The sequence below is a fragment of the Odocoileus virginianus genome, chromosome 11 (genome assembly GCF_023699985.2).
Source record: "Odocoileus virginianus isolate 20LAN1187 ecotype Illinois chromosome 11, Ovbor_1.2, whole genome shotgun sequence".
In the NCBI taxonomy this organism is placed as follows: Eukaryota; Metazoa; Chordata; class Mammalia; order Artiodactyla; family Cervidae; genus Odocoileus; species Odocoileus virginianus.
This window is the reverse complement of record NC_069684.1, coordinates 48766666-48794517: the sequence shown is the minus strand read 5'-3', so window position 1 is coordinate 48794517 and position 27852 is coordinate 48766666. Positions and strand designations below refer to the sequence as shown.

Genomic DNA, 27852 nt, shown 5'->3' with positions numbered 1-27852 from the left:
TACTTGGTTTAAATGTCAGTCATGATGATGCAGGGAAATGAAAACCGCTGCAGGAAGGACAAATCCAGCCTGCCATCTACTCTTGTGCAAATAAAGATTTACTGGCACACACTTGGGCTCATTCATTTAAGTGCTGTCTGTGGCTGCTTTCATACTCAACAGCACAGTTGAGTAGACAGAAACTATGTGGCCTATAAACCCTAAAGTATTTATTATCTTGCCCTTTATTGAAAAAGTTGCTAGCCATGAGCTAAATTATTAAATTTTAAAAAATGTATAAAATCAAACATTAACTTTAGAATTCTGTTAAATTTCTTTCATAGAGAACCATAAGACTAAGTTTATAATTTTCAGTTTGACTCGTATTCCTGATTTATAAACAAATGTGTAAATTTATGTCCTAAGCTTAAGAAGAAAGATCTCATTAACTCCAAATTATAATACAAAGAATGACATTTAGTAGTTCTTTATGTTGGGATCAACTCATATTCTCCAGAAAAAGTTGTTTTCCATTTTCAGTGTCATACTAGCACATTTAAGTAAAGCATATTTAGTTTGTAATTGACTAATTTATAATAAGAACTTATAATTCAACTGAGGAATTTATAATTCAATTCAATCAGAGATACATGGCATCTCTGATATAATTAAAAATATTAATGACTGCAGTTTAAGGACTAAGGCTTCATACCATTAAAAACAATTTATAGGCCTATATTTCCTTTTGTGACTCAATGACCTTGCAACCTTAGGTATTCTGAGCACTGAATGGATTTTTCTATTTGTATTTTGATTTGTTATATGAACTTTCTACTGTTCCTCCATATCACCTACACTGACTTATTCTTGAACCAATCCAATTATGATTTTCCTTCTATCATTTATTCAGAGTATGATTTGGTCTACTGCTGTGATAACAGTGGAGGGAATGTAATCATTAGCTAACTGTCCTGAAGAGTGCGGAGGATATGCTTTTTTAAAACATAGTAAGAAAAAATTATAATTTAAATATATTATACCACTGTGAAATTCATCATCACTAGAACCTTCATTTATAAAAAATCTATGGTAGAGGCCAGAAATTACAGATTATTATTATTATTATATTTTGTTCTGATTCTATGCTACATTTTTATACTAATGTAATATTCTTGAGCAAGAGATAATTTTGAATTTAATACTATAAAATTTGAAAATGAACTAAATTTTACAGAAAAGGGAAAAGTAAATAATAGAATATTAATACTATTAATTCCACTTTAAGAACAAGTCAGATAGAAACAGAGCTGTATTAAAGTCCCATTACTGCATAAAGGCCTAAAAGGATCAATTCATTTTCAAACATACAGTTTTTTTTGGGTCATGATTTAAAAAAAAAAAGTGATAGGTAGGCAACTAAATATGTAATTTCTCTCCAGATACTTTTGGATCAAATCAGAACTCACTCTAGTGGGACTATAGAGTCTTACCATTCTGTTATGATGTTAGATGCTTTAACTTTATTCAGCTCCTCTTGGATGGCCTGTTTGGCTCTTATTTCTGCATCCAGAGCTGACTGTAACTCCAGTCTGGCTGACATATCCAGTTTTGCAAAACGTCGCATTTTCCAGGGCATATCCTATGAAACAACACGACTGTGCTTTTAGTTCTATTCTATTTTTACATTTAAGTTCAGTAATATAAGTGAATTTTTTTTTAATAAGTGAATTTTGAAAGCACTTAAAAGAACTATCTTGCCCTAATTACAGAATAAAAGAGATATATTTATTACTAGTGAAAATATATTCTTTTTCATTAAATTCAGAAATAACTGTAGACTCATTATAAATACATTTATTTTTTATGGTTATTACCATTAATGGCTAACCATACAAATGACAGTTAAGCAACTATGTATTATAATTTCTTAAACTGGAGGAACTTGGAATGATTTCTTATGAAAAACTTTCCAATAGGCAAAAACTAGAAAAACTGATATAACTACTCAGATTCATTACAGTGTTTTCTGAGCCGTCCCCCCAACTAATATAATAAGCCTGTTGACTAAATGGTAGAGCTTACTGTTGCTCGGGTACCCAAGCTGGAGTTTCTTAAAGCTTCCAATTCTTCAGTCATTTTAGAAGCTAAGGCTTGAAGATACCCTCGTGCATCCTTTTCATCACTGACCCTAGAATATATACAAATAAAGACAGATCAAGTACCAAAGTAAAACAGAAAACTTCAGTGAGACGTATATTATTTTAAAGCATCATTAAGTTAACTTTCAAATAGTTGAGAACCCTGAGAAGAGTGTTTATCTTTTACTTTTAGCCTATTAGGTATTTAATGCAGACTGACTTCCTGTATTCTTGATTTTTTTCTGCATATTTCATTTGAATGTGAAATATGCAGAAAAATTTCATCTTCATCCTTTCTACTTATCCTTTCCAGACAGTCCATAATTACAGCTTCTTTCCTTTACTAGAACCACTTCCCATTTCATCTCAATTCATCATGCAATTACTTGAAAAGATCAGTGGTCTAGGATTGCAGGCTTTGGCCAAATCAGTTTTGTCTTCTATAAAGTCATTTTCATTAACATCTTAGTTACAAATTTGATTACATAAAGATGGAATTACAAATGAAGAGTCATAATGTTTGATGTAAAGCAAGGCTAAAGACTATAGCGATTTTGCTATATTAAAGAACCATGAACTGTACTATTTGGAACACAATCAAACTTCTACAATTTGGGCATTTTCCTTTAGATATGCAGTGAATAGTTACATTCATAAGCTAAAGCTGAGTTAACATTAAGGGCTCTACAGATAAATCAGTATCAAAATACATGAGTCAACTGGGTAAGATTACTTAAAAAGACTGTTTATTCACTTACGATTTTATTTAAGAAGGAGAGTATTAATCTAGTATAAGTAGGGAAAAAATGCTTAGAGGACCAAAATAAGAGCATTATAAGCTAAAATTCTCACCAAATTCTTGGTCTATAGATACATGAAGAAACCAGTAGTTGTTTACGTAAATAAAACATCAATAATATGCTGAAAAAGTCAGAAAGTTAAAAAGCATAAAAAGTTAAGCTACCTATTTTCATTAGAAAATACAATCCCTGTTGGATTCAACTTTAAGTATTATAAAAATATACAGATTTTTACAAATACCAGAACAATCATTTAATGAGTTAATTAATATGAAAGTCACTAAGGTAATTATCCCAAATTAAATCCTACGAGCTTTAAGAACAGTTGATAAAACTAACTGTAACCATTTAATGTCTTTAAAATGCCATATGTGAATTAGTCTGTTTTAATTATGAAAACGGTGAAAGCATAACATTTTTAGCTTCTAAAATTTTCTCCAGGCTTTCTGTTTCCTAAAATAATCACAGATACAGAAATTTTGGTCTTAGGAATATTGATGGCTAGTAAATGAGTTTCTTCAGTTCTGTAAGGACTAACTAACTTTCTTCGGAGAGAATAATATTTTCTTTCTTAGACAGAAATATCAGCTTCTAATGAAACTGTAAAAGCTGCTACGGAATATCTGACAGAGTTAAGGAAAAGTGGAAAGAACAGAAAACAGAAGAAACAGACTAATAATAAATATTCCTCCTGGAATTCATACCAATTTGACTATATGGCCAAAAATCACCCACAAAACACATTTAAAGAGTACTCACCACTGAATTATTTCTGTGATCTGAGCTTCCCAATGTGCAACGGATTCCTTCTTATCTGCTAGATCTTTTACCTCTTCTTCTAACTGCTGGTTGCGTGTACTTATGTTCTCATACAAAGTTGTAAGCTGAAAGGCAGTTTTAAGATGCTTAAAGAAGTGTGACTTTTAGGAACAGGAATTCAAGGTGCCTCAGATGCCTCTTGTTAAATCTTGGTTAAGTCAAAAATGCCTATCTTCCTGATCTTCTATTGTGATGCATCCTCTGGTCACTGAATTTGGAAACATCAAGTACTCTGAATTCTCCCTCTGCCTTTGCTCTCCCTTCACTCCCTATATTAACTGGTTCCATTTGTGAACATTTTCCATATGCCGGGAAGAACTCCCCAATTCTGCTGGTAACAACATCTCTCATTTTTTTGTCTTAAAATATCTCTATGTAATCTTAAAAAAAAATTATAAGGAGTTTCAAGTATATACAAAAATGAACAGAAGAGTATAAACAAATTCTGATGAACCCATCATTAGCAACTTCAACAGTTATCACCTCAATGTCAATCTTATTTCATTTGTATACCTGTCTTCTTGCCCTCTCCTCCAGTATTATTCTGCAGTAAATACCAGACATCATATAATTTTATCCATATATATTTCTGGTGTATCTCTAGAAAACAAGGCTCTCTATTCATAACCACAATATCATTATTATATTTAACAAACTTTCTTATATCATCATATAGGTAGTCACTGTTCAAATTTCCAGTTGTCTCAAGATATCAAAAGACTTAACAGCCTGTTAAACTGAATCACACTGATAAGTAAACATAACATAATGGCTGCTCTATCTTTTAATCCTTTCTTACTCAGGTTCTGGAGTACTCCTCTTGGGCAGCTGTAACAGAATACCATAATCTGAGGGGCTTAAACAAGAACCATTTATTTCTCCTGGTACTGGAGGTGGGGAGGTCCAAGATCTAGGCACCAGCAGATTCAGTGTCTGGCAAGGGCCCACTTCCTGGTTTACAGATGGCCATGGGATGAGGGGGTTCTGTGGGGTCTCTTGTATAAGAGCACTAATCCTATTCATAAGGGCTCTACCCTGATGGCCTAATCATCTCCCAAAGGCTTTGTCTCCAAATAGCACCACACTGGGGACTAGGTTTCAAGATGAGTGCTGGAGGAACACACCTAGGACACAGTGGCTCCCCTCCAACACTTTAAATTTTCATGTAATTTATTTGTTGAAAAAAGTAGGTTGTTTGTCCTGTAGAGTTTTCTATACTCTGAATTTTTGCCTTCATTTTTGAAAGACATTTTCTACTTTATAAAATATTTCAGACTAGCAGTTATTTTCTTTCAGCATTCCTTATTTCTGGGTTCTGTTTCTTTTCTGTTGGAAATACGCTTTAAGTTGAGCTGTTGGTCCTTTGAATATAACATGTCTTTCTTCTCTGGCTGTTTCTAGGATTATCTTCAGTTGCTTTGTTGTTTTTTAGCTGCTCAGTCATGTCTGACTCTTTGCAACCCCATGGACTTCAGCACGCCAGGCCTCTTGGTCCTTCACTACCTCCTGGAGTTTGCTCAAACTCATGCCCATTGAGTCAATGATGCCATTCAACCACCTTATCATCTGTTGTCCCCTTTTCCTCCTGCCTTCAATCTTTCCCAGCATCAGGGTCTTTTCCAATGAGTTGGCTCTTTGCATCAAGTGGCCAAAGTATTAGAGCTCCAGCTTCAGCATCAGTCCTTCCAATGAATATTTAGGGTTAATTTCCTTTAGGATTGATTGGTTTGATCTCCTTACTGTCCAAGAGGCTCTCAAGAGTCTTCTCCAGCACCACAGTTCAAAAGCATCAATTCTTTGTCAACCAGCCTTCTATATGGTCCAACTCTCACATCTGCACATGACTACTTGAAAAACCATAGTTTTAACTATACAGACCTTTGTCGGCAAAGTTATGTCTCTGCTTTTTAATATGCTGTCTAGGTTTGGTTGCTGGTTTTGGCAATTCTTCTATGATGTGCCTAATAGGGATTTAATTTCCCTTTAGGGTCTGTGACATTTCTTGAATTTGTAGCTAAATATTTCTCATAGGTTTTGGAAAATTGTGGGCTATTAACTTTGCAAATATTGCTTCTGCCACAATTGTTCTCCTCTCCTTCTGGGAAAGCAAATATTTTCTGTCAGATCTTTTCATCATATCCCTTATGCCTCGATATATACCTCTTTTATATATTTCTGTGCTTTAAAACATATGGATACATCTTTACTTCAGCATGAAAAGTTTATTTACCTTTTCCTTTCTTTGCTTCTTTCCAATCTACTGTTAAAATTTTCTGTTAGGTATTTCAATTATTTTATTTTTTACTTTTAAAGATTTATTTGACTTCTTTGTATAGGTTCCAGGTGTCTGCTGAAATTCTACATGTCTTCTATTTTCTTGAATATACCATACAGTTATTTTAAAATTCAGTTGAGAAAATTCCAATACTGAGAATTTTGTGGGTCTGTTTAAACTGACTGGTTTTCCTCTCATTTTTTTATTTTCTGACTTAGTATTTGGTTGCTGTTATATTTTTATGTCTTGGTTTTATTAGGTTGTTTCTCATGGTATGCACTGTAATTTCTTACTGCATGCCATGCACACTGAATGAAAATTTTAAAGATAATATGAGAACCTATATAATATCTTCCTCCAGAGAGCTTTTACTTATACTTCTGGCAGGCAACTAAACTAAAGAGAGATGAAGGATTGAATTACTTAAAGGCTGGGTTTCAGTCACTGGGAGGGCTCATCTCTTTTTGGTTCACACTTATTACAAAAATGGAGTCTTTTCAAAGATCTTAATTGAAAGCTTGAATTGATTATCAAGGATCCTGCACTGATATTTAGTTTTTAATCTCTCCAAACTCATGATAATACTGTGGAATACTGTGCTCAAGTTCCTGGATTCTCAGTGATAGCTTTCATATCAGCAAATCCTCAAGAGGAAAAGTGGCACTGAATGCTGGGCTCATCTCTCAGTTCTACTCCTTTCTGTAGGATCTGGGTCAGTAAAGTCTAGGCTGCCTTCCTATTTTTCCAATGCTTTCTTGCAGATGAAAACTGTGGGCAGTAACCCTACTATGTTAAAAAAAAAATTTTGTTTTTAATCCATCCAGCTTTATAGTTCTTGGTGAGGTGGTAGTGGTAGGTATGATGTAAGCTAATCTGTCGCAGAAGCAAAACTTCTTGCTTTATTAACTTTTTAAAAATTCACAATAAAATATTTGCATATAATTTTTACTTCATGGCTACATTTTTCTGATAAATGGTCTCACTCTGCCATTAGTTATTACTATTCCTTTCTCCCTTTCTGGTATGTTTGTAGAGATATTGTGCTAGTTTATTTTTGATTATTCAATTTGAAGGAGGTAAATTTATCCTAGAAAAATTATTAACAGGTTTGTGAAGATGAGAGGCCATGGGATGGTTAAATTTATGTCAACTTGACTGGGTCATAGGGTGCCTAGACATCTGCTTACACATTCTGCTGGTATCTTTGAAGATGTTTCTGGGTGAGATTAACACTTGAATCAATTGACTGAATAAAGAAGATTACCCTTCCTAATGTGAGTGGACCCTGAAACCAGTTGAAGGCCTGAAAAGAAGAAAAGGCTGACTCTACCGAGTAAGAGGGAACCCCTCCTGCCTGACTGCCTTCAGGCTGCTTTCACTTGTCTTTGGTCTCTTACTGAAACAGCGGCTCTTCCTGGGTTTGGAGCTTTCACTGGCTTTTGGACTAGAATTACATCACTGGTTATATTTTGGCTCTTAAGCCCTTTGGACTTGGACTAAACTGTCTCTGCAGCTTACAAACTGCAGATCTTGGAACACAATTTAGCAACTAAACAACAACAATAATCTAGTGACCCAATTTCTTACAGTAAACATTTTTATACATAATAACATGTGTGAGATTATGTAAGTGTATGTATATATGGGTGTGTATGTATATATAATCTCTTATTGGCTCTGTTTTTTTTTTCTTGAAATACAATTGACTTGCAGTGTTGTGTAGTTTCTGATGAAATCACATCAGCAATGTGATTCAGATAAATCCGTATCTATCTATATAGAGACAGCCTTTTCCATATTCCTCTCCATTGTAGCTTATTACAAGATAGTGACTACAATTCCCTGTCTATACAGTAGAATCTTGCTGTTTACGTATTTTACCTGCAGTAGTTTGCATCTGTTAATCCCAAACTCCGAATTTATCCCTCCCCTGTTCTTTTCCCTTTGGTAACCCTAAGTTTGCTTTCAGTGTCTACAAGTCACTTTCTGTTTTGTAAATAAGTTCATTTGTACCATTTTTTAAGATTCCACATATAAGTGAAATTAAGTGATATTTGTCTTTCTCTGTATGACTTAACTTCACTTAGTACATAATCTCTAAGTTCATTCGTGTTGTGGCAAATGACAATATTTCATCCTGTTTAATGGCTCAGTAGTATTCCAGGAAAAAAAGAATGAAATAATGTCATTTGTCACAACATGGATGGACTTAAAGATTAATACTAAGTGAGGTAAGACAAACAGAAAAAGGCAAATATCGTATGATGTCAATTATATGTGGAATCTTAAAAAAATGATACAAATGACCTTATTTACAAATTTTCTAATGGCTGAGTAGTATTCCACTCCCTTACATGGATCACAACCTTGTGTGGTGAAGGGGTTTGTGTAGCTCAGAGAAGCTACGAGCCAAGCTGTGCAGGGCCACCCAAGATGGGAATATGAAGAGTTTTGACAAAACCTGGTCTACAGGGGGAGGAATGGGAAACCACTCCAGCAGTCGTGCCTAGAGAGCCCCATGAACAGTATGAAAAGGCAAAAAGATAAAGGGCAATTACTAATAGCTCCAGAAAGAATGAAGTGGGTGTGCCAAAGTAAGAATAATGCTCAGCTGTGGATGCATCTGCTGGTGAAAGTAAAGTTCGATGCTGGAAAGAACAATATTACATAGAAACCTGTAATGTTAGGTCTGTGAATCAAGGTAAATTGAACATAGTCAAGTAGGAGATGGCAAGACTGAACATGGATATCTTAGTAATCAATGAACTAAAATGAACAGGAATGGGTGAATTTAATTCAGAGGAACATTATATCTACTCCTGTGGGCAAGAATCCCATAGAAGAAATGGAGTAGCCCTCATAATCAACAAAAGAGTCCAAAATGCAGTACTTGGGAGCAGTATCAAGGCAAAGCATTCAAGATCACAGTAATCCAATTCTATGCCCCCACAACCAATGCCAAAGAAGCTGAAGTTGAACAATTCTATGAAGACCTAGAAGACCTCCTAGAACTAACACCAAAAAGAAAAAACAAAAGATGTCCTATTCATCATAGGAGATTAGAATGCAAAAGTACGAAGTCAAGAGACACCTGCAGTAACTGGCAAGTTTGGCCTTGGAGTACAAAATGAAGCAGGGCAAAGGCTAGCACAGTTCTGCTAAGAGAACACACTGGTCATAGCAAACACCAGCCAAACATCCTGGAGTGTCAAGTCAAGTGGGCCTTAGGAAGCATTACTATGAACAAAGCTAGTGGAGGTGATGGAATTCCAGCGAACTATTTAAAATCCTTAAAAATGATGCTGTTAAAAGTGCTGCACTCAATACATCATCACACTTGGAAAACTCAACATTGGCCACAGGATTGCAAAAGGTCAGTTTTCATACCCATCCCAAAGAAAGGCAATACCAAAGAATGTTCAAACCACCATACAATGGCGCTCATTTCACATGCTAGCAAGGTAATGCTCAAAATCCTTCAAGGTAGCCTTCAGCAGCATGTGAACCAAGAACTTTCAGATGTATAAGCTGAGTTTCGAAGAGGCAGAGGAACTAGAGATCAAACTGCCTACATTCGCTGGATCACAAAGAAAGCAGATGAATTTCAGAAAAATATCTACTTCCGTTTCACTGACTACTCTAAAGCCTTTGACTGTGTGGATCACAACAAACTGTGGAAAATTCTTAGATGGGAGTAACAGACCACCTTACCTGTCTCTTGTGGCACCTGTATGTGGGTCAAGAAGCAACAGTTAGAACTAGACATGGAACAACACACTGGTTCCAAATTGGAAAAGGAGTAAAAGGCTGTATATTGTCACCCTTCTTATTTATGCACAGCTTATATATGTATTTCTATGCCTAGTACATCATGTGAAATGCCAGGCTGGATGAATCACAAACTGGAATCAAGATTGCTGGGAGAAATATCAACAACCTCAGATATGCAGATGATACCACTCTAATAGCAAGAAGTGAAGAGGAACTAAAGAGACTCTTATGACGCTGAAAGAGGAGAGTGAAAAAGCTGGCTTGAAACTCAACAGCAAAATACTAAGATTATGGCCTCTGGTCCCATCATTTCATGGCAAACAGAAGGGGAAAAAGTAGAAGTAGTGACAGATTTTATTTTCTTGAGCTCCAATTTCACTGTGGACAGGGACTGCAGCCATGAAGTTAAAAGATGCTTGCTCCTTGGAAGGAAGGCTATGACTAACCTAGACAGCATATTAAAAAGGAGAGACATCACCCTGCTGACAAAGGTCCATATAGTTAAAGCTATGGTTTTTCCACTAGTCATGTATGGATGTGAAACTTGGACCATAAAGAAGACTGAGCACTGAAGAATTCATGCTGTTGAATTGGGCTGCTAGTGAAGACTCTTGAGAGACCCTTGGACTGCAAGTAGATCAAACCAGTCAATCCTAAAGGAAATCAACTCTGAATATTCATCATAAGGACTGATGTTGAAACTGAAGCTCCAATACTTTGGCCACATGATGCGAACAGCCAACTCACTGAAAAAGACCTTGATGCTGGGAAAGATTGAGGGCAAGAGCAGAAGGGGGTGGCAGAGGATGAGATGGTTAAATAGCATCATCAATTTAATGGACTGAAATGTGAGCAAACTCTGTGAGATAGCAGAGGATAGAGGAGTCTGGCATGCTGCAGTCCATGGGGTTGCAAAGAGCTGAATAGGACTTAGTGGCTAAAGAACAACAAAGTATCCAATTTCATATATATCTATATATACCACACCTTCTTTAACTATTCATTTGTTGATGGACATTTAGGTTGCTTCCATATCTTGGCTACTGTGAATAGCACTGCTATAAACACTGAGGTGCATTACCTTTTCACATTTGAGTTTCTCCAGATCTATGTTCAGGAGTGGGATTGCTGGATTGTATGCTAACTCTATTTTTAGTTTTTTAAGAAACCTCCATCCTGTTTCCCACAGTGCCTGCAACCATTTACATTCCCACCAACACTGTAGGAAGGTCCCTTTTCACCACATCCTCTCCAGCATTTATTCTTTGTAGACTTTTTGAGAACGGTCATTCTGACTGGTGTCAGGTGGTATCTCATTGTAGTTTTCACTTGCATTTCTCTAATAATTAGCGGTGTTGGGCATCTTTTCATGTGTTTGTTAGTCATCTGTATATCTTCTTTGGAGAAATGTCTATTTAGGTCTTCTAACCAATTTTTGATTGGGTTTTTTGTTGTTGTTGTTGTTGTTACTGAGTTGTATGAGCTGTTTGTATATTTTGGAAATTAAGCCCTTGCTGGTTGCATCATTTGCAAATATTTTTTTCCCAGTCCACAAGTTGTCTTTTCATTCTATTTATGGTTTTCTTTGCTGTGCAAAAGCTTTTAAATTTAATTAGGTACCATTTGCTTATTTTTGCTTTTATTTCTATTGCTTTGGGAGACAAACCTAAGAAACTACTGCTATGATTTACATCATAGAATATTTTTCCTCTGTTCTCTTCTAGGAGTTTTATAGTATCATGTCTCACATTTATTTTTTTTCCCATTTAACTGCCTTGGCACTTTGGTGGAAAATCAATCAACTATAAATATGACATCTTATTTTTGGACTCTACTCTGTTTCGTTATATCAATGTTGTTCAGTCGCTCAGTTGTGTCTGACTCTTTGTGACCCCATAGATTGCAGCACACCAGGCCTCCCTGTCCTTTACCATCACCCAGAATTTGTGCAAACTCATGTCCATTGAGTCGGTGATGCCATCCAACCATCTCATCCTCTGTCATCCCCTTCTCCTCCTGCCCTCAATCTTTCACAGCATCAGGGTCTTTTCCAATGAGTCGGCTCTTTGTATCAGGTGGTCAGAGTATTGGAGCTTCAGTTTCAGCCTCAGTCCTTACAATGAATATTGAGGGTTGATTTCCTTTAGTAAGTTGATTTCCTTTCATAATCTTTTGATTACTGTACATTTACAGTAAGTTTCAAACTTTGGTAAACTCTTCAACTTTTATACCCACTCCCTGAAATATTTTTGCTATTTTAGATCTTTTGCATACCCATGTATATTTAAGAATAAGCTTGTCCCTTCTAACAAAAAAGTCTATATAATCTTTATAGGGATTTCCTTGAATCTACAGATTAGAGAACTGCAATCCTAACAATACATAGTATCTTTCTCCATTTGTTTAGACGTTGTTTAATTTAACTCAGCAATGTTTTGCATTTGTCTTCCTTTAGTTAACTCTGGGAACTCTGAAATTACTATTTTCAATAACTGTGTCCACTATGAAACTTTTTTTTGAGAGGATGCATCAATCTCCTCATGTTAACATAGACAGAAGTTTACCAGCTGTTTTTGAGAATGTTTTTTGCAGATGTAGTGTCTTCACTAATTCCCACAACACATTATTTTTTGATCACCATTGCTTTTGACATCTCATCCAAATAATTTGTGGTTGGGGTTTCAGTTGGAGATTTGCAAGAAGAGAGGAAATACAGATTTTTGCACTGTCATGTTACAATAGTTACAAGTAGTCTTAAATAGATTTGTTTAGTATCTGTCAGAAAAAGCTTATTTTTTCATTCTTACTAAACAAAAGCATGTGCTCTGGAGCCAGACTACCTATGTTCTAATCCCATTCTGCCACTCCCTAGTTGTGAGATTAGGAGAGTAGCTTAACCTCCCTTTGCCTCAGTTTCCTTATCTGTAAAACGGTAAGAAAAATAGGGTATACCTGAGAGATTTACTGTGAGGATTAAATGATTTATATAAAGTAAATTAGGAGAGTAAAAAATAAACTTTACCTAAGTACTTCGAAGGAAAGTTATGACCAACCTAGACAGCCTATTAAAAAGCAGAGACATTACTTTGTCAACAGAGGTCCACCTAGTCAAGGCTATGGTTTTTCCAGTAGTCATGTATGGATGTGAGAGTTGGACTATAAAGAAAGCTGAGTGCCGAAGAATTGATGCTTTTGAACTGTGGTGTTGGAGAAGACTCTTGAGAGTCCCTTGGACTGCAAGGAGATCAAACCAGTCCATCCTAAAGGAGATCAGACCTGGGTGTTCACTGGAAGGACTGATGTTGAAACTGAAACTCCAATACTTTGGCCACCTGATGTGAAGTGCTGACTCATTTGAAAAGACCCTGATTCTGGGAAAGATTGAGGGCAGGAGGAGAAGGGGACGACAGAGGATGAGATGGTTGGATGGCATCACCGACTCAATGGACATGAGTTTGGGTAAGCTCTGGGAGTTGGTGATGGACAGGGAGTACTGGCATGCTGCGGTTTACAGGGTCACAAAGAGTCGGACACGACTGAGTGACTGAACTGAACTGAACCTAAGTACTAGATCATTTTGCATGTTTGAGAATAAGATTTTACTATTTGTGAACTGACATATTTGGTTTATGATAATTATAAGACTACACAGGATATGGAAGAGTGCTCATGTTTAAGTGAAAAGGCAGATTAGAAAATAAAATGTATATGTGACTGAAATTATGTAATAATATGTGTACCAACAGAACTTTGGAAAGGAACATATAAAAGTAAAACAGTTGTTTCAGGTTGATGAAATCATAGGTAACTTTTATGTTGAATATTTTCCACACTTTGTGTAAGTTTTATTTTACTCATTATTTAAAAACAAGATACAAATGATAATCTTTTCTCACTGGAAACCATTTACTTTCACTCTTTGGCACAAATGGTGATTTTACTTGCAATAAGTTACCTTTAATAGAAACTTTGCATACAGACTTCTGAAAATATCAATAAGTTTTTTTCTATTTCCTTTTTAATTTTTATTTTTGAAGTTAAAAAATCTGATTGTGAGAATCTATTAGTTATCTAAGTTTCAAAATTAACATACTAATTGCTTTTTGGTTTCTGTATCTGAAGTTGTGTTGAGAAGGAATTAAGTTCTCTTCCAGCTGGTTCCCAATGGGACAGCTGGTGTAGCAATGGCAAAGATATTCTTTGGTTATTCCTCCTGGGAAAATACTCAATGTAATCAAACAAACAAAAATAAATAAATGGAAAGAAGCAGTGAATATATGCAGTTAGGTGGGCTGAGTAAGAAGCAGAAAGACAAGTAAAGCTGAATACAAGGAGCAAAAATAGAGAAGAGGTTCAAATGGAAGAAGACTGATCCTCCCCTATTTCTCAAGGAATAAATATTTCCTTGTTATCATTTGTCATTGAATACTTGCCAACCATTATGATTTGCTCTCAAAGTTCTACTCATATTCTCTTTCATATTTTTCAATTTAGCAAGACAAGGTAATGCTCTGTTTTTTGTAAAATTAGGAGATAGGTTTTTATCTTTCAGATCTCATCAAAATCAAGAGTATTTTAAAAATATTATTTCTAAAGATGTGTTTTTGGTAAACTTACCAGAATGTTATGGTTAATCATGAAATAAAGCCAAGGGGTGAATACAAGATTTGATCTACATTCAATCTGATTATATCACAGTTCAATTTTTCTTCAACTATAATACCATCTTTTACTAGGTAATTTTGCTTAGAAATTCTATATGAAGCGGCCTTCTAGACTTTAATTATATTTCTTACCTCAAGATAACTCTTAACAGAATCTTAAAATTCTGTCTTGTAGACAGAAATGATGCTCAATTTTGCAGCCATATGATACAAGTCCATTTAATAACAATTATGTGACTAATTTGGATAAAGTTTAACTAATACTAGTTTTTTTTAAGACATATTTATTTTATTTTTGGTTGCACTGTGTCTTCGTTGCTGTGTGCAGGCTTTCTCTAGTTGCAGGGAGCGGGGGTTCTCTTTGTGTGGTACACAGGCTTCACACCGCAGTGACTCCTCTGGTTGTGGAGCACGGGTTCCACGTGCACGGGCTTCAGTAACTGTGACTTGGGGGCCTGAGCACACAGGCTTCACGGACTCTAGAGCGTGGGCTCATTAGCTGTGGGCACACATTTAGCTGCTCCACAGCCATGCGGAATCTTCCTGGACCAGGGATCAAACCTGTGTCCCCTGCATTGGCAGGTGGATTCTTAGCCACTGAACCACCAGGGAAGCCTTGTTAGTTTTATTTCAGTGGAAATCACTAACAGCTATACAATAATGTTCACACAGCATTCATAGTCTAAAATAATTTATACTACTTAGTATTTGGTCATTTTCCAGTGTTTGTACGCATCAGCTTTGCAGTTACAAAATAAACTAATAGAGTTCTTTCTCAAGTGGTTTGCAACCAAACAAGCAAAGTCATTTTTAAATGCTTAGAAAGTTGAAAAATCATGGGAAAGATAGTGAGAGAAATGAAAATAAATATAGAATATGTTGGAAATTGAGATAGAATATATGAAGAGTCTCTTTTTTTATGATTATTTAGCCACTGTCTTTAAATCTGTTGTTGAAATGACTAATTAAATACTTTGGAAAATATTAGAACTCATTATAAAGGACAATTATCCAAACCTTATTTATAAGTACAACTATTAAAATTGCAGATTAATATTAGGATTTTCACAGATGTTAACAAACGGCACAAGAAATGCGGAATGATGGCAATTTAAGAAATCTGAGATACTAAATGGAAAAAGATTTAAAGTATTTTAAATATTTAAAGTATTTAAAGTATTTGAAATACTTTCAGTATTTGAAATTTTGTTCATTAATCTAGTTGTTGTAATCTAGGTTTAGTCTATGGTTCAGCCCTTTGTTTGCGCTATAGGGTTTAGACAGAGTTGGTTTCTTTGGCTTCTTACATACCAATGGTATTATTTCTAGCTATTATCAGTTCTCCATCACGAATAAGATCAGAATTGTCAAAATTTCTCTAGTTTGGCTTAATTGTTCCTATCCTTGCCAAAGGCAGGCCCTAACTTAGCTAGCCATGACATAGTAAGTGATGAATTTGAGAGAACAGAGTAAAAGAGATGGAAAGTGAAATAAAGAACAAGGGCTCAAAAAATACAGGGACAAAGAACAAGACGAGGTAAGCCAAGTCCTTTCTCCAGAAGACTCCTGTAAAGATTGGTAAAATGAAAAATTGGCTGTACACAGAAGTAAACTTTGATATAAGGAGAAATATTAAATAAAAATGTACATCAAATATAAAATTATATCTACAACTACTATGGCAGTACTGAATATCTAGCATGCGTCAATAAACATAAATGAGATTGAGTCACTCACCTTATCAAGCTCACTTGTCAGTTTTTTATTTTCTTCAGTTAGTAACACTTTTTCTCGTTCATATTGTTGCTTGAACTCATTTTCAAATTCTTCTCTTTCACTTTGGCTAATACAATTCAAAATATGCAAGAAAAAAAGGAGTTGAATTAAAAGTAAAATGTAATCTACACACTATATCTCAATTGCTCCAAATCCCAATTCTTTCCCTTAAGATGAAGTCTCAATAATTTCCTTTTAATTAATAAATAGATTTGTCTGCTTAAAAAATTTATTTTGTTGTTCATTTGAAAATCTGAGGAAGACATCCTGATTATGCTCACTTTATTTGGCTATGTATATGCTAGGAAGTATGGGAACATGAGGAAGCAAGGGAAAAAGGAGGATACAGGGACCACAGTATGATTCTATACTCAGGTCTAGACTGTGTAGAAAATTGAAATTATACTACTAACAGTTCTCTGAATACACTCAGGCCATCCTCCCATAACTCCTTCTTTCCTTCTTCCCTATGCACCTACCAATCTACATATATATACATATAACACATTTAATGTTATAAAACTTGTTTAGTTCTGGGGGGGGGGGGGGGACAGAACTGATTAACCTTAGAAGTAAACACAATTCTAACAAACTTTTTAAAAACCTCCTAAGGGAGAAGGGGGAATCAGTTTTTGAATAGTGAATTGAACTACAGAGAAGAGCCTTATCTCTACTGTGGTTTGATGGAGGAAGTTGGTTAGCAGCAAATAAATTTCAAAGTGAAGTAGTTCTGGGTAATTCTATAATTGCTTCCAAGTCAACAAAGAACATAAATAATGGTTGATTTAAAAATGTAATCTTAAAAACCCCTTTATCACCAAATGATTGAATATAAATTAAATTATAATTAAATGATTAACTTCTAGGGAAATAACCATTTTGTGTCCAAGCAAATGTGTCACTTTATTATCTACAATCAAAATGTGAAATTTGGTTATGTTTAGAATCTTTCTAGATTCAGAAGCAACAAAAACAACAACTTAAAAAAATATGAAAAACTACAAAGAAGCATTCCTTCAGAAAAATAAGCAGATGAAAGTAAATTGAGTAAAATTTCTATAAAGGGCTTCCCTGGAGGCTCAGAGGTAAAGAATATGCCTGCCAATGCAGAAGACACGGGTCTGATTTCCGGACTGGGAAGACCCCACATGCCACTGAGCCACTGAGCCCATGCAGCACAACTACGGAGCCTGTGCCCTGGATCCTGGAAGCCACAACCACTGGACCCACGTGCTTCAACTGCTGAAGTCCACGGGCCCTGGAGGCTGTCCGTGGCAACAAGAGAAGCCGTTGCAAGGAGAAGCCCTCGCACTGCAACTAGAGAGTATCCTCTGCTCACCGCCACCAGGGAAGACCCAGCACAGCCAAAAACAATTTTTTCTATATAAAACCAGTTTTGTTTTTTCCTATTAGCATTAAACATAAGTCTCTGCTATACTTAAACAAAATAAACAAAAAAGAAAGTGAAAGTGTTACTCAGTCATATCCAACTCTTTGAGACCCCATGGACTGTAGCCCACCAGGCTCCTCTGTCCATAGAATTCTCCAAGCAAGAATACTAGCGTGGGTTACCAGTTCTTTCTCCAGGGAATCTTCCTGATCCAGGGATCAAACCGGCATTTCTGCATTGCAGGCAGATTCTCTACTGTCTGAGTCACCAGGGGAGCCTTTAAAAATGTGCTGAGAGTCTACTATGATAGTGGTGGTTCAGTCGCTCAGTTGTGTCTGATTCTTGCAACTGAATGGACTGTAACCCACCAGACTCCTCCATCCATGGAATTTCCCAGGCAAGAATACTAGAGTGCGTTGCCATTTCCTTCTCCAGGGGATCTTCTCAACCTGGGGCGTGAACCCAGGTCTGCTTTGCCGGCAGTCCCTTGCACTGCAGGCAGATTCTTTACCAACTGAGCCACTTTCCTGGTCTTCCTGTTCACTGGCAACCACCCTGAAATCTTGAGAGACTGCTGTATTCACTTACCTCATTGCCTAATTTTCCCTCCCTGTGCCAAAATCTGGCTTCTGCTGCCGTCACCTCAAAAAAAATGCCGTCTCAAACCTATTGCTCCAACTGTTATTATTATATCCAATCTACTGGCTACCTTTGACACGGTCCCCATTTCCCTCTCTTGAAATGCAGTCTTCCCCTGGTTTTAGTGGTGCCCACTCTCCTGATTTCTGCCTACATTTTGACTTTACAGCTGTCTTTGTGAGCCCCCGCCGTCCCCTCTTTACTCCACATAAATGCCAATACTCTCAGGTATTCTGTCTCAGGTGCTTAACTTTTCTTTACACCTTCTTCCTGAGCTATTGCATCTATTATATTACCTGACTTCAATTATCATCTATTATGCTGAATTTACATCTGAATCTACATTGGAGATGAATTAGAACTAATTAGAACTACTCCAATCTACACTGGAGAAGGAAATGGCAACCCTCTCCAGTATTCTTGCCTGGAGAATCCCACGGACAAAGGAGCCTAGCAGGCTACAGTCCATGGGTTCGCAAGAGTCAGACACGACTTAGTGACTAAATCACCACTACGCTGGAAGCTTTCCTGGGTTTCAAATTGTCGACTTGATATCTCCTCAAAATTGTCTCCTAAGCACCTCCAATTCAACATGCCCAACCCTAATAACAGATAATTAAGTTCACATTCATCCTAACACCAAATCTGGACACCAAATTTGCCTGGTCTTCTTCCTAACATTCTTCCTGGCTCTTTCTTATCCACTTTTCTGTTTCTTCCTCATTTCCCAGCTTCTAAAGATTGGAGCTCCAGGGTACAGTCCAAGGACTTCTTTTTCACCCATATTCATTCACTAAGTGATCTCATATAGTTTCACCCCTTTTGATAACATGTGAGTGATAGATACTCCCAAGATTTTATCTCCAGCCCTGAAATCCAGACTTGTTTATATGATGACCTATTTGACATTTCCACCTGGATGTCTAAAAAGCATCTCACACATAATTTGTATAAAATGAGGTTCTGATATTATCATCCCAAACTTACTTCTTTTGTAGTCCTCCTCTCTAAATGGTAATTATATTCTCTTAATTGCTAAGGCCCAAAACTGTAGTATCACCCTTGATTTTTCCTCTTTCTCTCTTATCCATAACTTTTATATCAGCAACTATCATTATCTTTACCTTTGCTGCCACCAACCTAGGCTCAAGCCACCATCATTTTCCTAGATTACTGCAATAGCCTTCTAAATGGTTTTCCTGCCTTTTCTCTTATCTAGTTCAGACACTAGCTGTGAACACTCTTCCACAGCTATATATTTTTTATATCCTTGGTCTTAACTCAGAAGTAATTTTGTTAAAAAAACCCAGACACATCAAAGTTAACATTGAAAAAAAAAGAAAGAAATAAACAACAACAAAAACACCCAAGCAGCAAAGTCACCTTTTGCGTCTCTTCTACAAGTGTTCCTATACTTCTCAATTGCTTTCCTATGATGCTGTAATATAATCTTCTATTTACCAATCTTGACTTTGGTCTTCTTGAGGACTAGATTGTATTTACTGCCTATGTTTCTCCAATCCTTGACACCAAACAGGTATTCAACAAATGATTACTAGAGGAGTAAATAACTTGATTCTCACCTCTCTCTCCTGTTTTTTTCCAATTTGTCTTTCAGAATCATAATTTCCTTGTTGAGAGCAAGTTGTTGGCCTTCTGAATCATGTAGTTCTTTCTTCAGATTTTTAATTTCATTTGCATGTATTCCCTCTCTCTTGGACAATTCTTCTTCATAAAAGATACTTTTCTTTTCCAAATCAGTCTTTAGTTTGGTTATTTCTTGCTGATGTTCTATGCTGCATACACCTGGTGAGTAACTAATTTGTTTTTGCTATAGAAGTAATAACACAAGATTAGTTAATCTGTAAGAATAAGAAAATATCAAACAATAACTATAATACAAAGGACTGTTCATGGAAATGAATATTACTTTTGCATATTATTATATAGACTAATACTTTATTAAGGCTGTTAACCTTTTTTCTGCCATATGTTACTAATATTTATCTAAGTGTGTATTCCTTTTTTTTTTTTCATTTATTTTTATTAGTTGGAGGCTAATTACTTCAAATGTTGCAGTGGGTTTTGTCATACAATGACATGAATCAGCCATGGGTTTACATGCATTCCCCATCCCGATCCCCTCTCCCACCTCCCTCTCCACCCAGTTCTTCTGGGTCTTCCCAGTGCACCAGGCCCGAGCACTTGTCTCATGCATCCAACCTGGGCTGGTGATCTGTTTCACTATAGATAATATACATGCTGTTCTCTCAAAACATCCCACCCTCGCCTTCTCCCACAGAGTCCAAAAGTCTGTTCTGTACATCTGTGTCTCTTTTTCTGTTTTGCATATAGGGTTATCATTACCATCTTTCTAAATTCCATATATATGTTAGTATGCTGTAATGTTCTTTATCTTTCTGGCTTACTTCATTCTGTATAATGGGCTCCAGATTCATCCATCTCATTAGAACTGATTCAAATGAATTCTTTTTAAAGGCTGAGTAATATTCCATGGTGTATATGTACCACAGCGTCCTTATCCATTCGTCTGCTGATGGACATCTAGGTTGCTTCCATGTCCTGGCTATTATAAACAGTGCTGCGATGAACATTGGGGTGCACATGTCTCTTTCAGATCTGGTTTCCTCGGTGTGTATGCCCAGAAGTGGGATTGCTGGGTCATATGGCAGTTCTATTTCCAGTTTTTTAAGAAATCTCCACACTGTTCTCCATAGCGGCTGTACTAGTTTGCATTCCCACCAACAGTGTAAGAGGGTTCCCTTTTCTCCACACCCTCTCCAGCATTTATTGCTTGTAGACTTTTGGATAGCAGCCATCCTGACTGGCGTGTAATGGTACCTCATTGTGGTTTTGATTTGCATTTCTCTGATAATGAGTGATGTTGAGCATCTTTTCATGTGTTTGTTAGCCATCTGTATGTCTTCTTTGGAGAAATATCTGTTTAGTTCTTTGGCCCATTTTTTGATTGGGTCATTTATTTTTCTGGAATTGAGCTGGAGTAGTTGCTTGTATATTTTTGAGATTAATCCTTTGTCTGTTGCTTCATTTGCTATTATTTTCTCCCAATCTGAGGGCTGTCTTTTCACCTTACTTATAGTTTCTGTTGTTATACTGTATTGTATCTTATTGTTGTATTTTATAGTCTCCACACCAGGATTAAGTATTTATCTATATTTCTAATGGTACTTATATAATCATTTGTTTTACATTTAAAATTCTAATTTATATATAACATTGTTTTTGTATGCATTAGGGAAAAATCTAACTGCATCCTGTTTCTGATGTGGAACTAATGAAATGTTATAAACACATTTGTGTGTCTTTAACAGATTAAATTGGGGGAGAGGTGGTAGAGCTAGAATGCACAAAAAGAAAAGGGAGAAGGCTTCTGCAATGGTCCAAAGATAAATGACAAAGGTCTAATCTAACATCTCTGTAGCCATTCTAGGAAAAAGTGACACAATTCTTTGCATTTAGGTAGGGTAGTAAGAAGGAGAAATCTGGTTGAAAGCCATCTTTTTTAGAAATTAGGTTGAAATATACTCTTGGTATCAAAGAGAAAGGAAAATGTAAAGTCCAAAGGTTCTTCCAAGTAGTGCTTAAGGTAAGCAGAGGCATACAGACAAAGGTTATGAGTATAAGATTTCCTGAGTTTTGTACCTTTTCTATTTTATTATATGCTACTTTCCCAGATGATCCACAATAAAACTTTTAAAATCCAAAGAACCTTTAAGATTATACTTAGTGACAACAAGGAATCAAGATCTAGAGGGCAGTGCATCCTTTTTTTTAAGTCTGTACTAAGGGTAGGGACATATCCTGGAGTAGAAGGACATGCACTCATCTTCCTGAGAGAACACCATAATCGCAACTAGCTACTCAACAACCATCAACAGGAGAATGCTGGATCCACCAAAGAAAGATAACCCACATCCAAAGGCAAAGGAGAAGTTGCAGCAAGATGATAGGAGAGAGACCATAAAGAAGGCTGAGCACTGAAGGGTTGAAGCTTTTGAACTATTGTGTGGGAGAAGACTCTTGAGAGTCCCCTGGATTGCAAGTAGATCCAACCAGTCAATCCTAAAGGAAATCAACCCTGAATATTCATTGGAAGGACTGATGCTGAAGCTTCAATACTTAGGCCACCTGATGCGAAGAGCTGACTCATTAGAAAAGACCCTGATGGTGGGAAAAATTGAAGGCAGGAGGAGAAGGGAATGACAAAGGATAAGATGGCTGGATGGCATCACCGACTCAATGGACATGAGTGTGAGCAAGCTTTGGGAGTTGGTGATGGACAGAGAGGCCTGACATGCTGCAGTCCATGGGGTCGCAAACAGTTGGGCACGACTGAGTGAATGAACTGGCTGACTGAGGAGTGTTAATAATTTTATGTTTCACATCTAAGTCTGTGATCTATTTTAAGTTAATTTTTGTGAACGGTGTAAGTTCTATTCATAGATTCTTCTTTTTTTTTTTTTTTTTTTTTGGTATGTGCTGTCTAGTTGTTCTAAACCATTTGTTAAAAAGAACATCTTCACTCCACTGTATTGCCTTTGTTTACTTTGTCCACAACGGTCCGTCTAGTCAAGGCAATGTTTTTTTCAGGAGTCATGTATGGATGTGAGAGTTGGATTATAAAGAAAGCTGAGCACCAAAGAATTGATGCTTTTGAACTGTGGTGTTGGAGAAGACTCTTGAGAGCTTCTTGGACTGCAAGGAGATCCAACCAGTCCATCCTAAAGGAGATCAGTCCTGGGTGTTCACTGGAAGGACTGATGTTGAAGCTGAAACTCCAATACTTTGGTCACCTGATGCAAAGAGTTGACTCATTTGAAAAGACCCTGATGCTGGGAAAGATTGAGGGCAGGAAAAGAAGGGATGACAGAGGATGAGATAGCTGGATGGCATCACCGACATGATGGACATGGGTTTGGGTAGACTCCAGCAGTTGGTGATGGACAGGGAGGCCTGGTGTGCTGCGGTTCATGGAATCGCAAAGAGTTGGACATGACTGACCGACTGAACTGAACTTGTCATAGATGCTGTACCTATATATTTTCTTGTCAATACCATACTGTCTTGATTACTGTAGCATGATATAAACTTGAAGTCAATATTTCAACTGAGCTCTTTTCCTTCACTATTGTGTTGGCTATTTTGGGTCTTTTGCCTCTCCATATAAGCTTCAGGCTTAATTGGTTGATATCCAGAAAAGAACTTGCTAGAATTTTGACTTACATTGCAATAAATCTATAATTGAAAATAGGAAGAACTGACATCTTGATAATACTGAGTCTTCCTGTCGACAAACATGGAATATCTCTTTATTTAGTTCTTCTTTATTTCATTAGAGTTTTATAGTTTTCCCCATATAGATCTTGAGCATATTTTGGTATACTTATATTTCAGTATTTCATTTCTGTGGGTGCTAATATTAATAGAATTGAGTTTTAAATTTCAAATTCCATTATTCATGTCTAGTATATAAAGAAGTGACCAACTTTTGCATATTAATCATGTACCTGCAAACTTGCCATAAATGCCTTATTAGTTTCAGGAGATTTTTGTTAATTTCTTTGATTCTCTACATAGACAATCATATTATCTGCTAACCAAGACAGTTTTATGTCATCCTTCCCAATATGGATACCTTTTTCATTTTATTTTCCTGTCTTACTGCACTAGCTAAGACATACAGTATGATGTTGAAAAGGAGTCATGTGAGGAAAAATCATTGTTTTGTTCTTGATCTTAAGTGAAAAATTTCAAGCTTCTTACATTAAGTATCATGTTATCTGTAGGTTTTTTGATAGATATTCTTTGTCAAGTTGAGTAGTCTCCCTCTAATCCTAGTTTACTGAGTTTTTATCATAAATGGGTACTGGAGTTTGTCAGATGTTTTTTATGCAGCTTCTGATATAGTCATGTGACTTTTTTATAAAATCAATGATACATTATATTGACTTTTAAAGGTTGAACCAGCTTTGCATACATATGGGATAAAATCCATCTTCTGTTTAGATCTAACTTGCTCTTCTTTTTCTAGTATCCTACGGTAGAAGCTAAGATGATTAATCTTAGATCTTTCCTCTTTTCTAACATATGCATTCAATGCTACAAATTTCCCTCTAAGTACTGCTTCTACTACGTCTGACAAATTTTGTTGTGTTTTCATTTTCATTTAGTTCAAAATATTTTTAAGTTTCTCATGAGATATTTTCTTTGACTCGTTTTATTTATAAGGGTGGTGACTTATTCCCAAGTATTTTGGAATTTTCCAGTTATCTTTTTGTTATTGACATCTAGTCTAATTCCACCGTGGTCTGAGAGCAGACAATGTATGATTCCTATTCTTTTAAAATATGTTAAAGATTTGTTATGGTTTATTTTATGGCTTAGAATGTGGTCCATCTTGGTGGATATCCCGTGTAAGCTTGAGAAGAATGTGTATTCTGCTGTTGTTGATCTATAGGTGTCCTTATATCCATATAATTGATGATGATGTTGAATTCAGCTATATACTTACTGGTTTTATACCTTCTGGATCTGTCCATTTCTGATAGAGGGGTGCTAAAGTTCCCAAGTATGACAGTGAATTTATCTCTTTTTAAAGCTCTGCACTTCTGTCAGTTTTTACCTCACGCATTTTCATGCTATATTGTTACACACATACAATGTTAAGTATGCTAGGTCTTGTTGGTGACAAACAATGCCTTTCTTTACTTCTAAAAACTTTCCCCACTCCGAATTCCACCAATATAGCTACTCCCACTTTCTTTTGATTAGTGTTATCATAGCTTCATTAAAGTCTTTATCTTATCAATCAGAGTTGTTTTCAACTCCTGGTTATCATTTCAACAACCCTGAGTCTGGTTCTGATGTTTGCTCTATTCTAACTGTGCTTTTTGACTTCCAGTGTAATTTTTTATTGTTAGGTCACCATGATGTACTGAGTAAAAAGAACTGCTGTAAATAGGCTCTTAGTAATGTGGTGGAAGTGGTGTGGGGAGGGGAAGTGTTCTGGAACCCTAAGATTAGATATCAGTATGTTATTGAGCCTGGGCTTCTGGACTGTGAACTTAAGACAACCTTGTCAGCTATTCTTCCCCATTTACCTGTTGGACAGGGTGACTACAGTGGGCTGGGCTGGGTTATTTCCCTTCTCTCAAGTTAGTTAGGTCTGATAAAACCTCAGCAAGTTAGGTTCTAGTTGAAGACACTCCTTGTTAAGGACAGACTGCTCTGGTACATTAGACAACTGCTACCCCTACTGTTAGTACAATTGGTGTTTTCCTCTGACACTCACTGTGAAAACCTGGTAGAGCTCTAGGAGGTAAAACTGATGAAACTGTGAGGGCTCCCCAGTGATGAGGGTCCCCTGGAGTTTTTGTATCTCAGACTTGTCTGCACTGAGCCACAAGCAATTTTTCAATTACAGTTCACGCTTCCCTGTACTGGCACTGCTTTCCTACAAGGGTTCCTGCTCTCCTAAGTTGTGATTCTCTTGATCTGCATGTCACTCTCTCCAACTTGGAGGGTAGGAGTTCATTCTGTGGTACTACTTTTCTTACAAATCTAAGAACTGTTGATTTTTCAATTTGTTCAGCCTTTTACTTGGTATTAGAACAAAGTGGTGATCTCCAAAGTTCTTACATGCTAGATTGGAAACTGGTAGTATTCTCTAAAGTTTTAAAATATAGGATCCTATTATCTGCAAATAGTTTTACTTCTTCCTTCCCAGGTTGGATGACTTCTATTTCTTTTTCTTGTCTAATTCCTCTGGCTAGAACCATTAGCATAATGTTAAATTGCAATGGTGGAAATGGGCATCCTTGTCACATTCCTAATCTGAGGGAAAATTTTTTTGATCATTCATCATTGATATGATGTTAGCTGTGGGTTTTCCATAAATGCCTTTTCTCACATTAAGTACATTCCCTTCTATTCCTAGTTTTCTGAGAGTTTTTATCAGGAAAGAGTGTTGCATTTTGTGAAATTAAGATGCATCCATTAAGATGACCATGTGGTCCCCCTGCTCACTTTGGTTCTTTTAATGTGATTTATTATATTGATTTATTTTCTTACATTTAACCACTCTTACACTCCTGGGATAAACCCCACTTTGCCATGGTTTATAAGCATTTTAATATGACTTTGGATTTGGTCTGTTGGTCTCTTGTTGAGAATTCATGTATCTATATTCATTAGGAATACTGGTCTGTAATTTTCTTGTTACATTATTCATGTGGCTTTGGGATTACAGCAGTGCTGGCCTTAGGGAATGAATTAGGAAGTGTTCCCTATTCTTATATTTTGTGGAAGAGTTTAAGACGAACTGGTGTTAATTCTTCCTTAAAAATTTGGTTCAGTTCACTAGTGAAGCTATCTGGTCCTGGGCTCTTCTTTGTCAGGAGGTTTCTTATTACCAATTCATTCCCTTTGCCTGTTATAAGTCTGTTGAGACTTTCTGTTTTATCCTGCATTTAGATAATTTGCATGCTTCTCGATCTATCCACTTCATCTAGATTACTTTGTTGGCACAGAGTTGCTTAGAGTATTCTCTTATAATCCTTTTGCTTTTTGATGGCAGGTAGCAACATCCACTTTCACTTCTCATGTTAGTTATTTGTCTCCTCCCTTCCTCTCTCTGTCAGGTCTAGCTACAGGTTTGTCAATTTTGCTGATCTTTCAAAGAATCAACTTTGGTTTCATTCTCTTTATTATTATTCTCTCCTCATTTTACTGAACTCCGCTCTAATCTTTATTTCCTTCCTTCTGCTAGCTCTGTTTCCTTTGCTCTTCTTTTTCTAGTTCTGTAAGATATAAAGTTAGGTTACTGATTTGAGATTCTTACTTTTTAATAGAAGCATTTACAGCCACACATTTGCCTCTGAGCACGGCCTCTGCTGCATCCCATGTGGTGTTTTCATTGATTCACCTACAGGTATTTTCTAATTTTCCTTGTGATTTCTTCACTTGACCCAGGGGTTGGTTAAGAGTGCCTTGCTTAATTGGCACATATTTTAACATTCCAGTTTTCCTTATAATACTGATTTCTAGCTTCATTCTATGATGAAATTGGAGCAGACACTTTGTGTGATTTCAGTCTTTTTAATTTATTGAGATTTATTTTGTGGCCTAATATCCGGTCTATCCTAGACAATGTGTCAATTGCACTTGAGAAGAATATGTATTACGCTGTTGTTGCGAGGAGGGTTCTATATGTGTCTGTTACTTACAGTTGGTTATATTGTTGATCAAGACATCTGTATCCTTATTTATCTTCTGTCCATTTTTGGAAGTGGGGTGCTACAGTTTCTAACTTTTACTCAAGAACTCTCTCTCTTTTCAATTCTATTGAAAAGTATTCTCAATGCAGTAAAGATTCCTATCACCTTTTAAAGGGGCCAAAATAAGTTTCACAATTTACATGTATATACCTTTAAATTAAGACATTCCCACTTTTAGAAAATATCCTAAAGAAATGATAATAATCCTAAAATATAATGATAATATCCTACAATTATGACAATAATCATAGCTAACAGTTACCGAGTCTTTACTTTGTGCCAGG

At 36.3% G+C, this 27852-nt stretch overlaps 1 protein-coding gene across 20 annotated transcripts in view; it reads right to left on the bottom strand.

The window, feature by feature from the left end:
• Nucleotides 1-27852, bottom strand: part of CDC42BPA (CDC42 binding protein kinase alpha) — a 290294-nt gene that overhangs the window by 62854 nt on the left and 199588 nt on the right. For all 20 annotated transcript variants that reach the window (XM_020915209.2, XM_020915219.2, XM_070474422.1 and 17 more), the window contains 5 exons: nucleotides 19835-20082; nucleotides 16184-16289; nucleotides 3677-3801; nucleotides 2062-2167; nucleotides 1470-1618 (listed from right to left, as the gene is read on the bottom strand). In XM_020915209.2, coding sequence (XP_020770868.1) covers nucleotides 1470-1618; nucleotides 2062-2167; nucleotides 3677-3801; nucleotides 16184-16289; nucleotides 19835-20082 — 734 coding nt within the window. The remainder of the gene's footprint in view (nucleotides 1-1469; nucleotides 1619-2061; nucleotides 2168-3676; nucleotides 3802-16183; nucleotides 16290-19834; nucleotides 20083-27852) is intronic.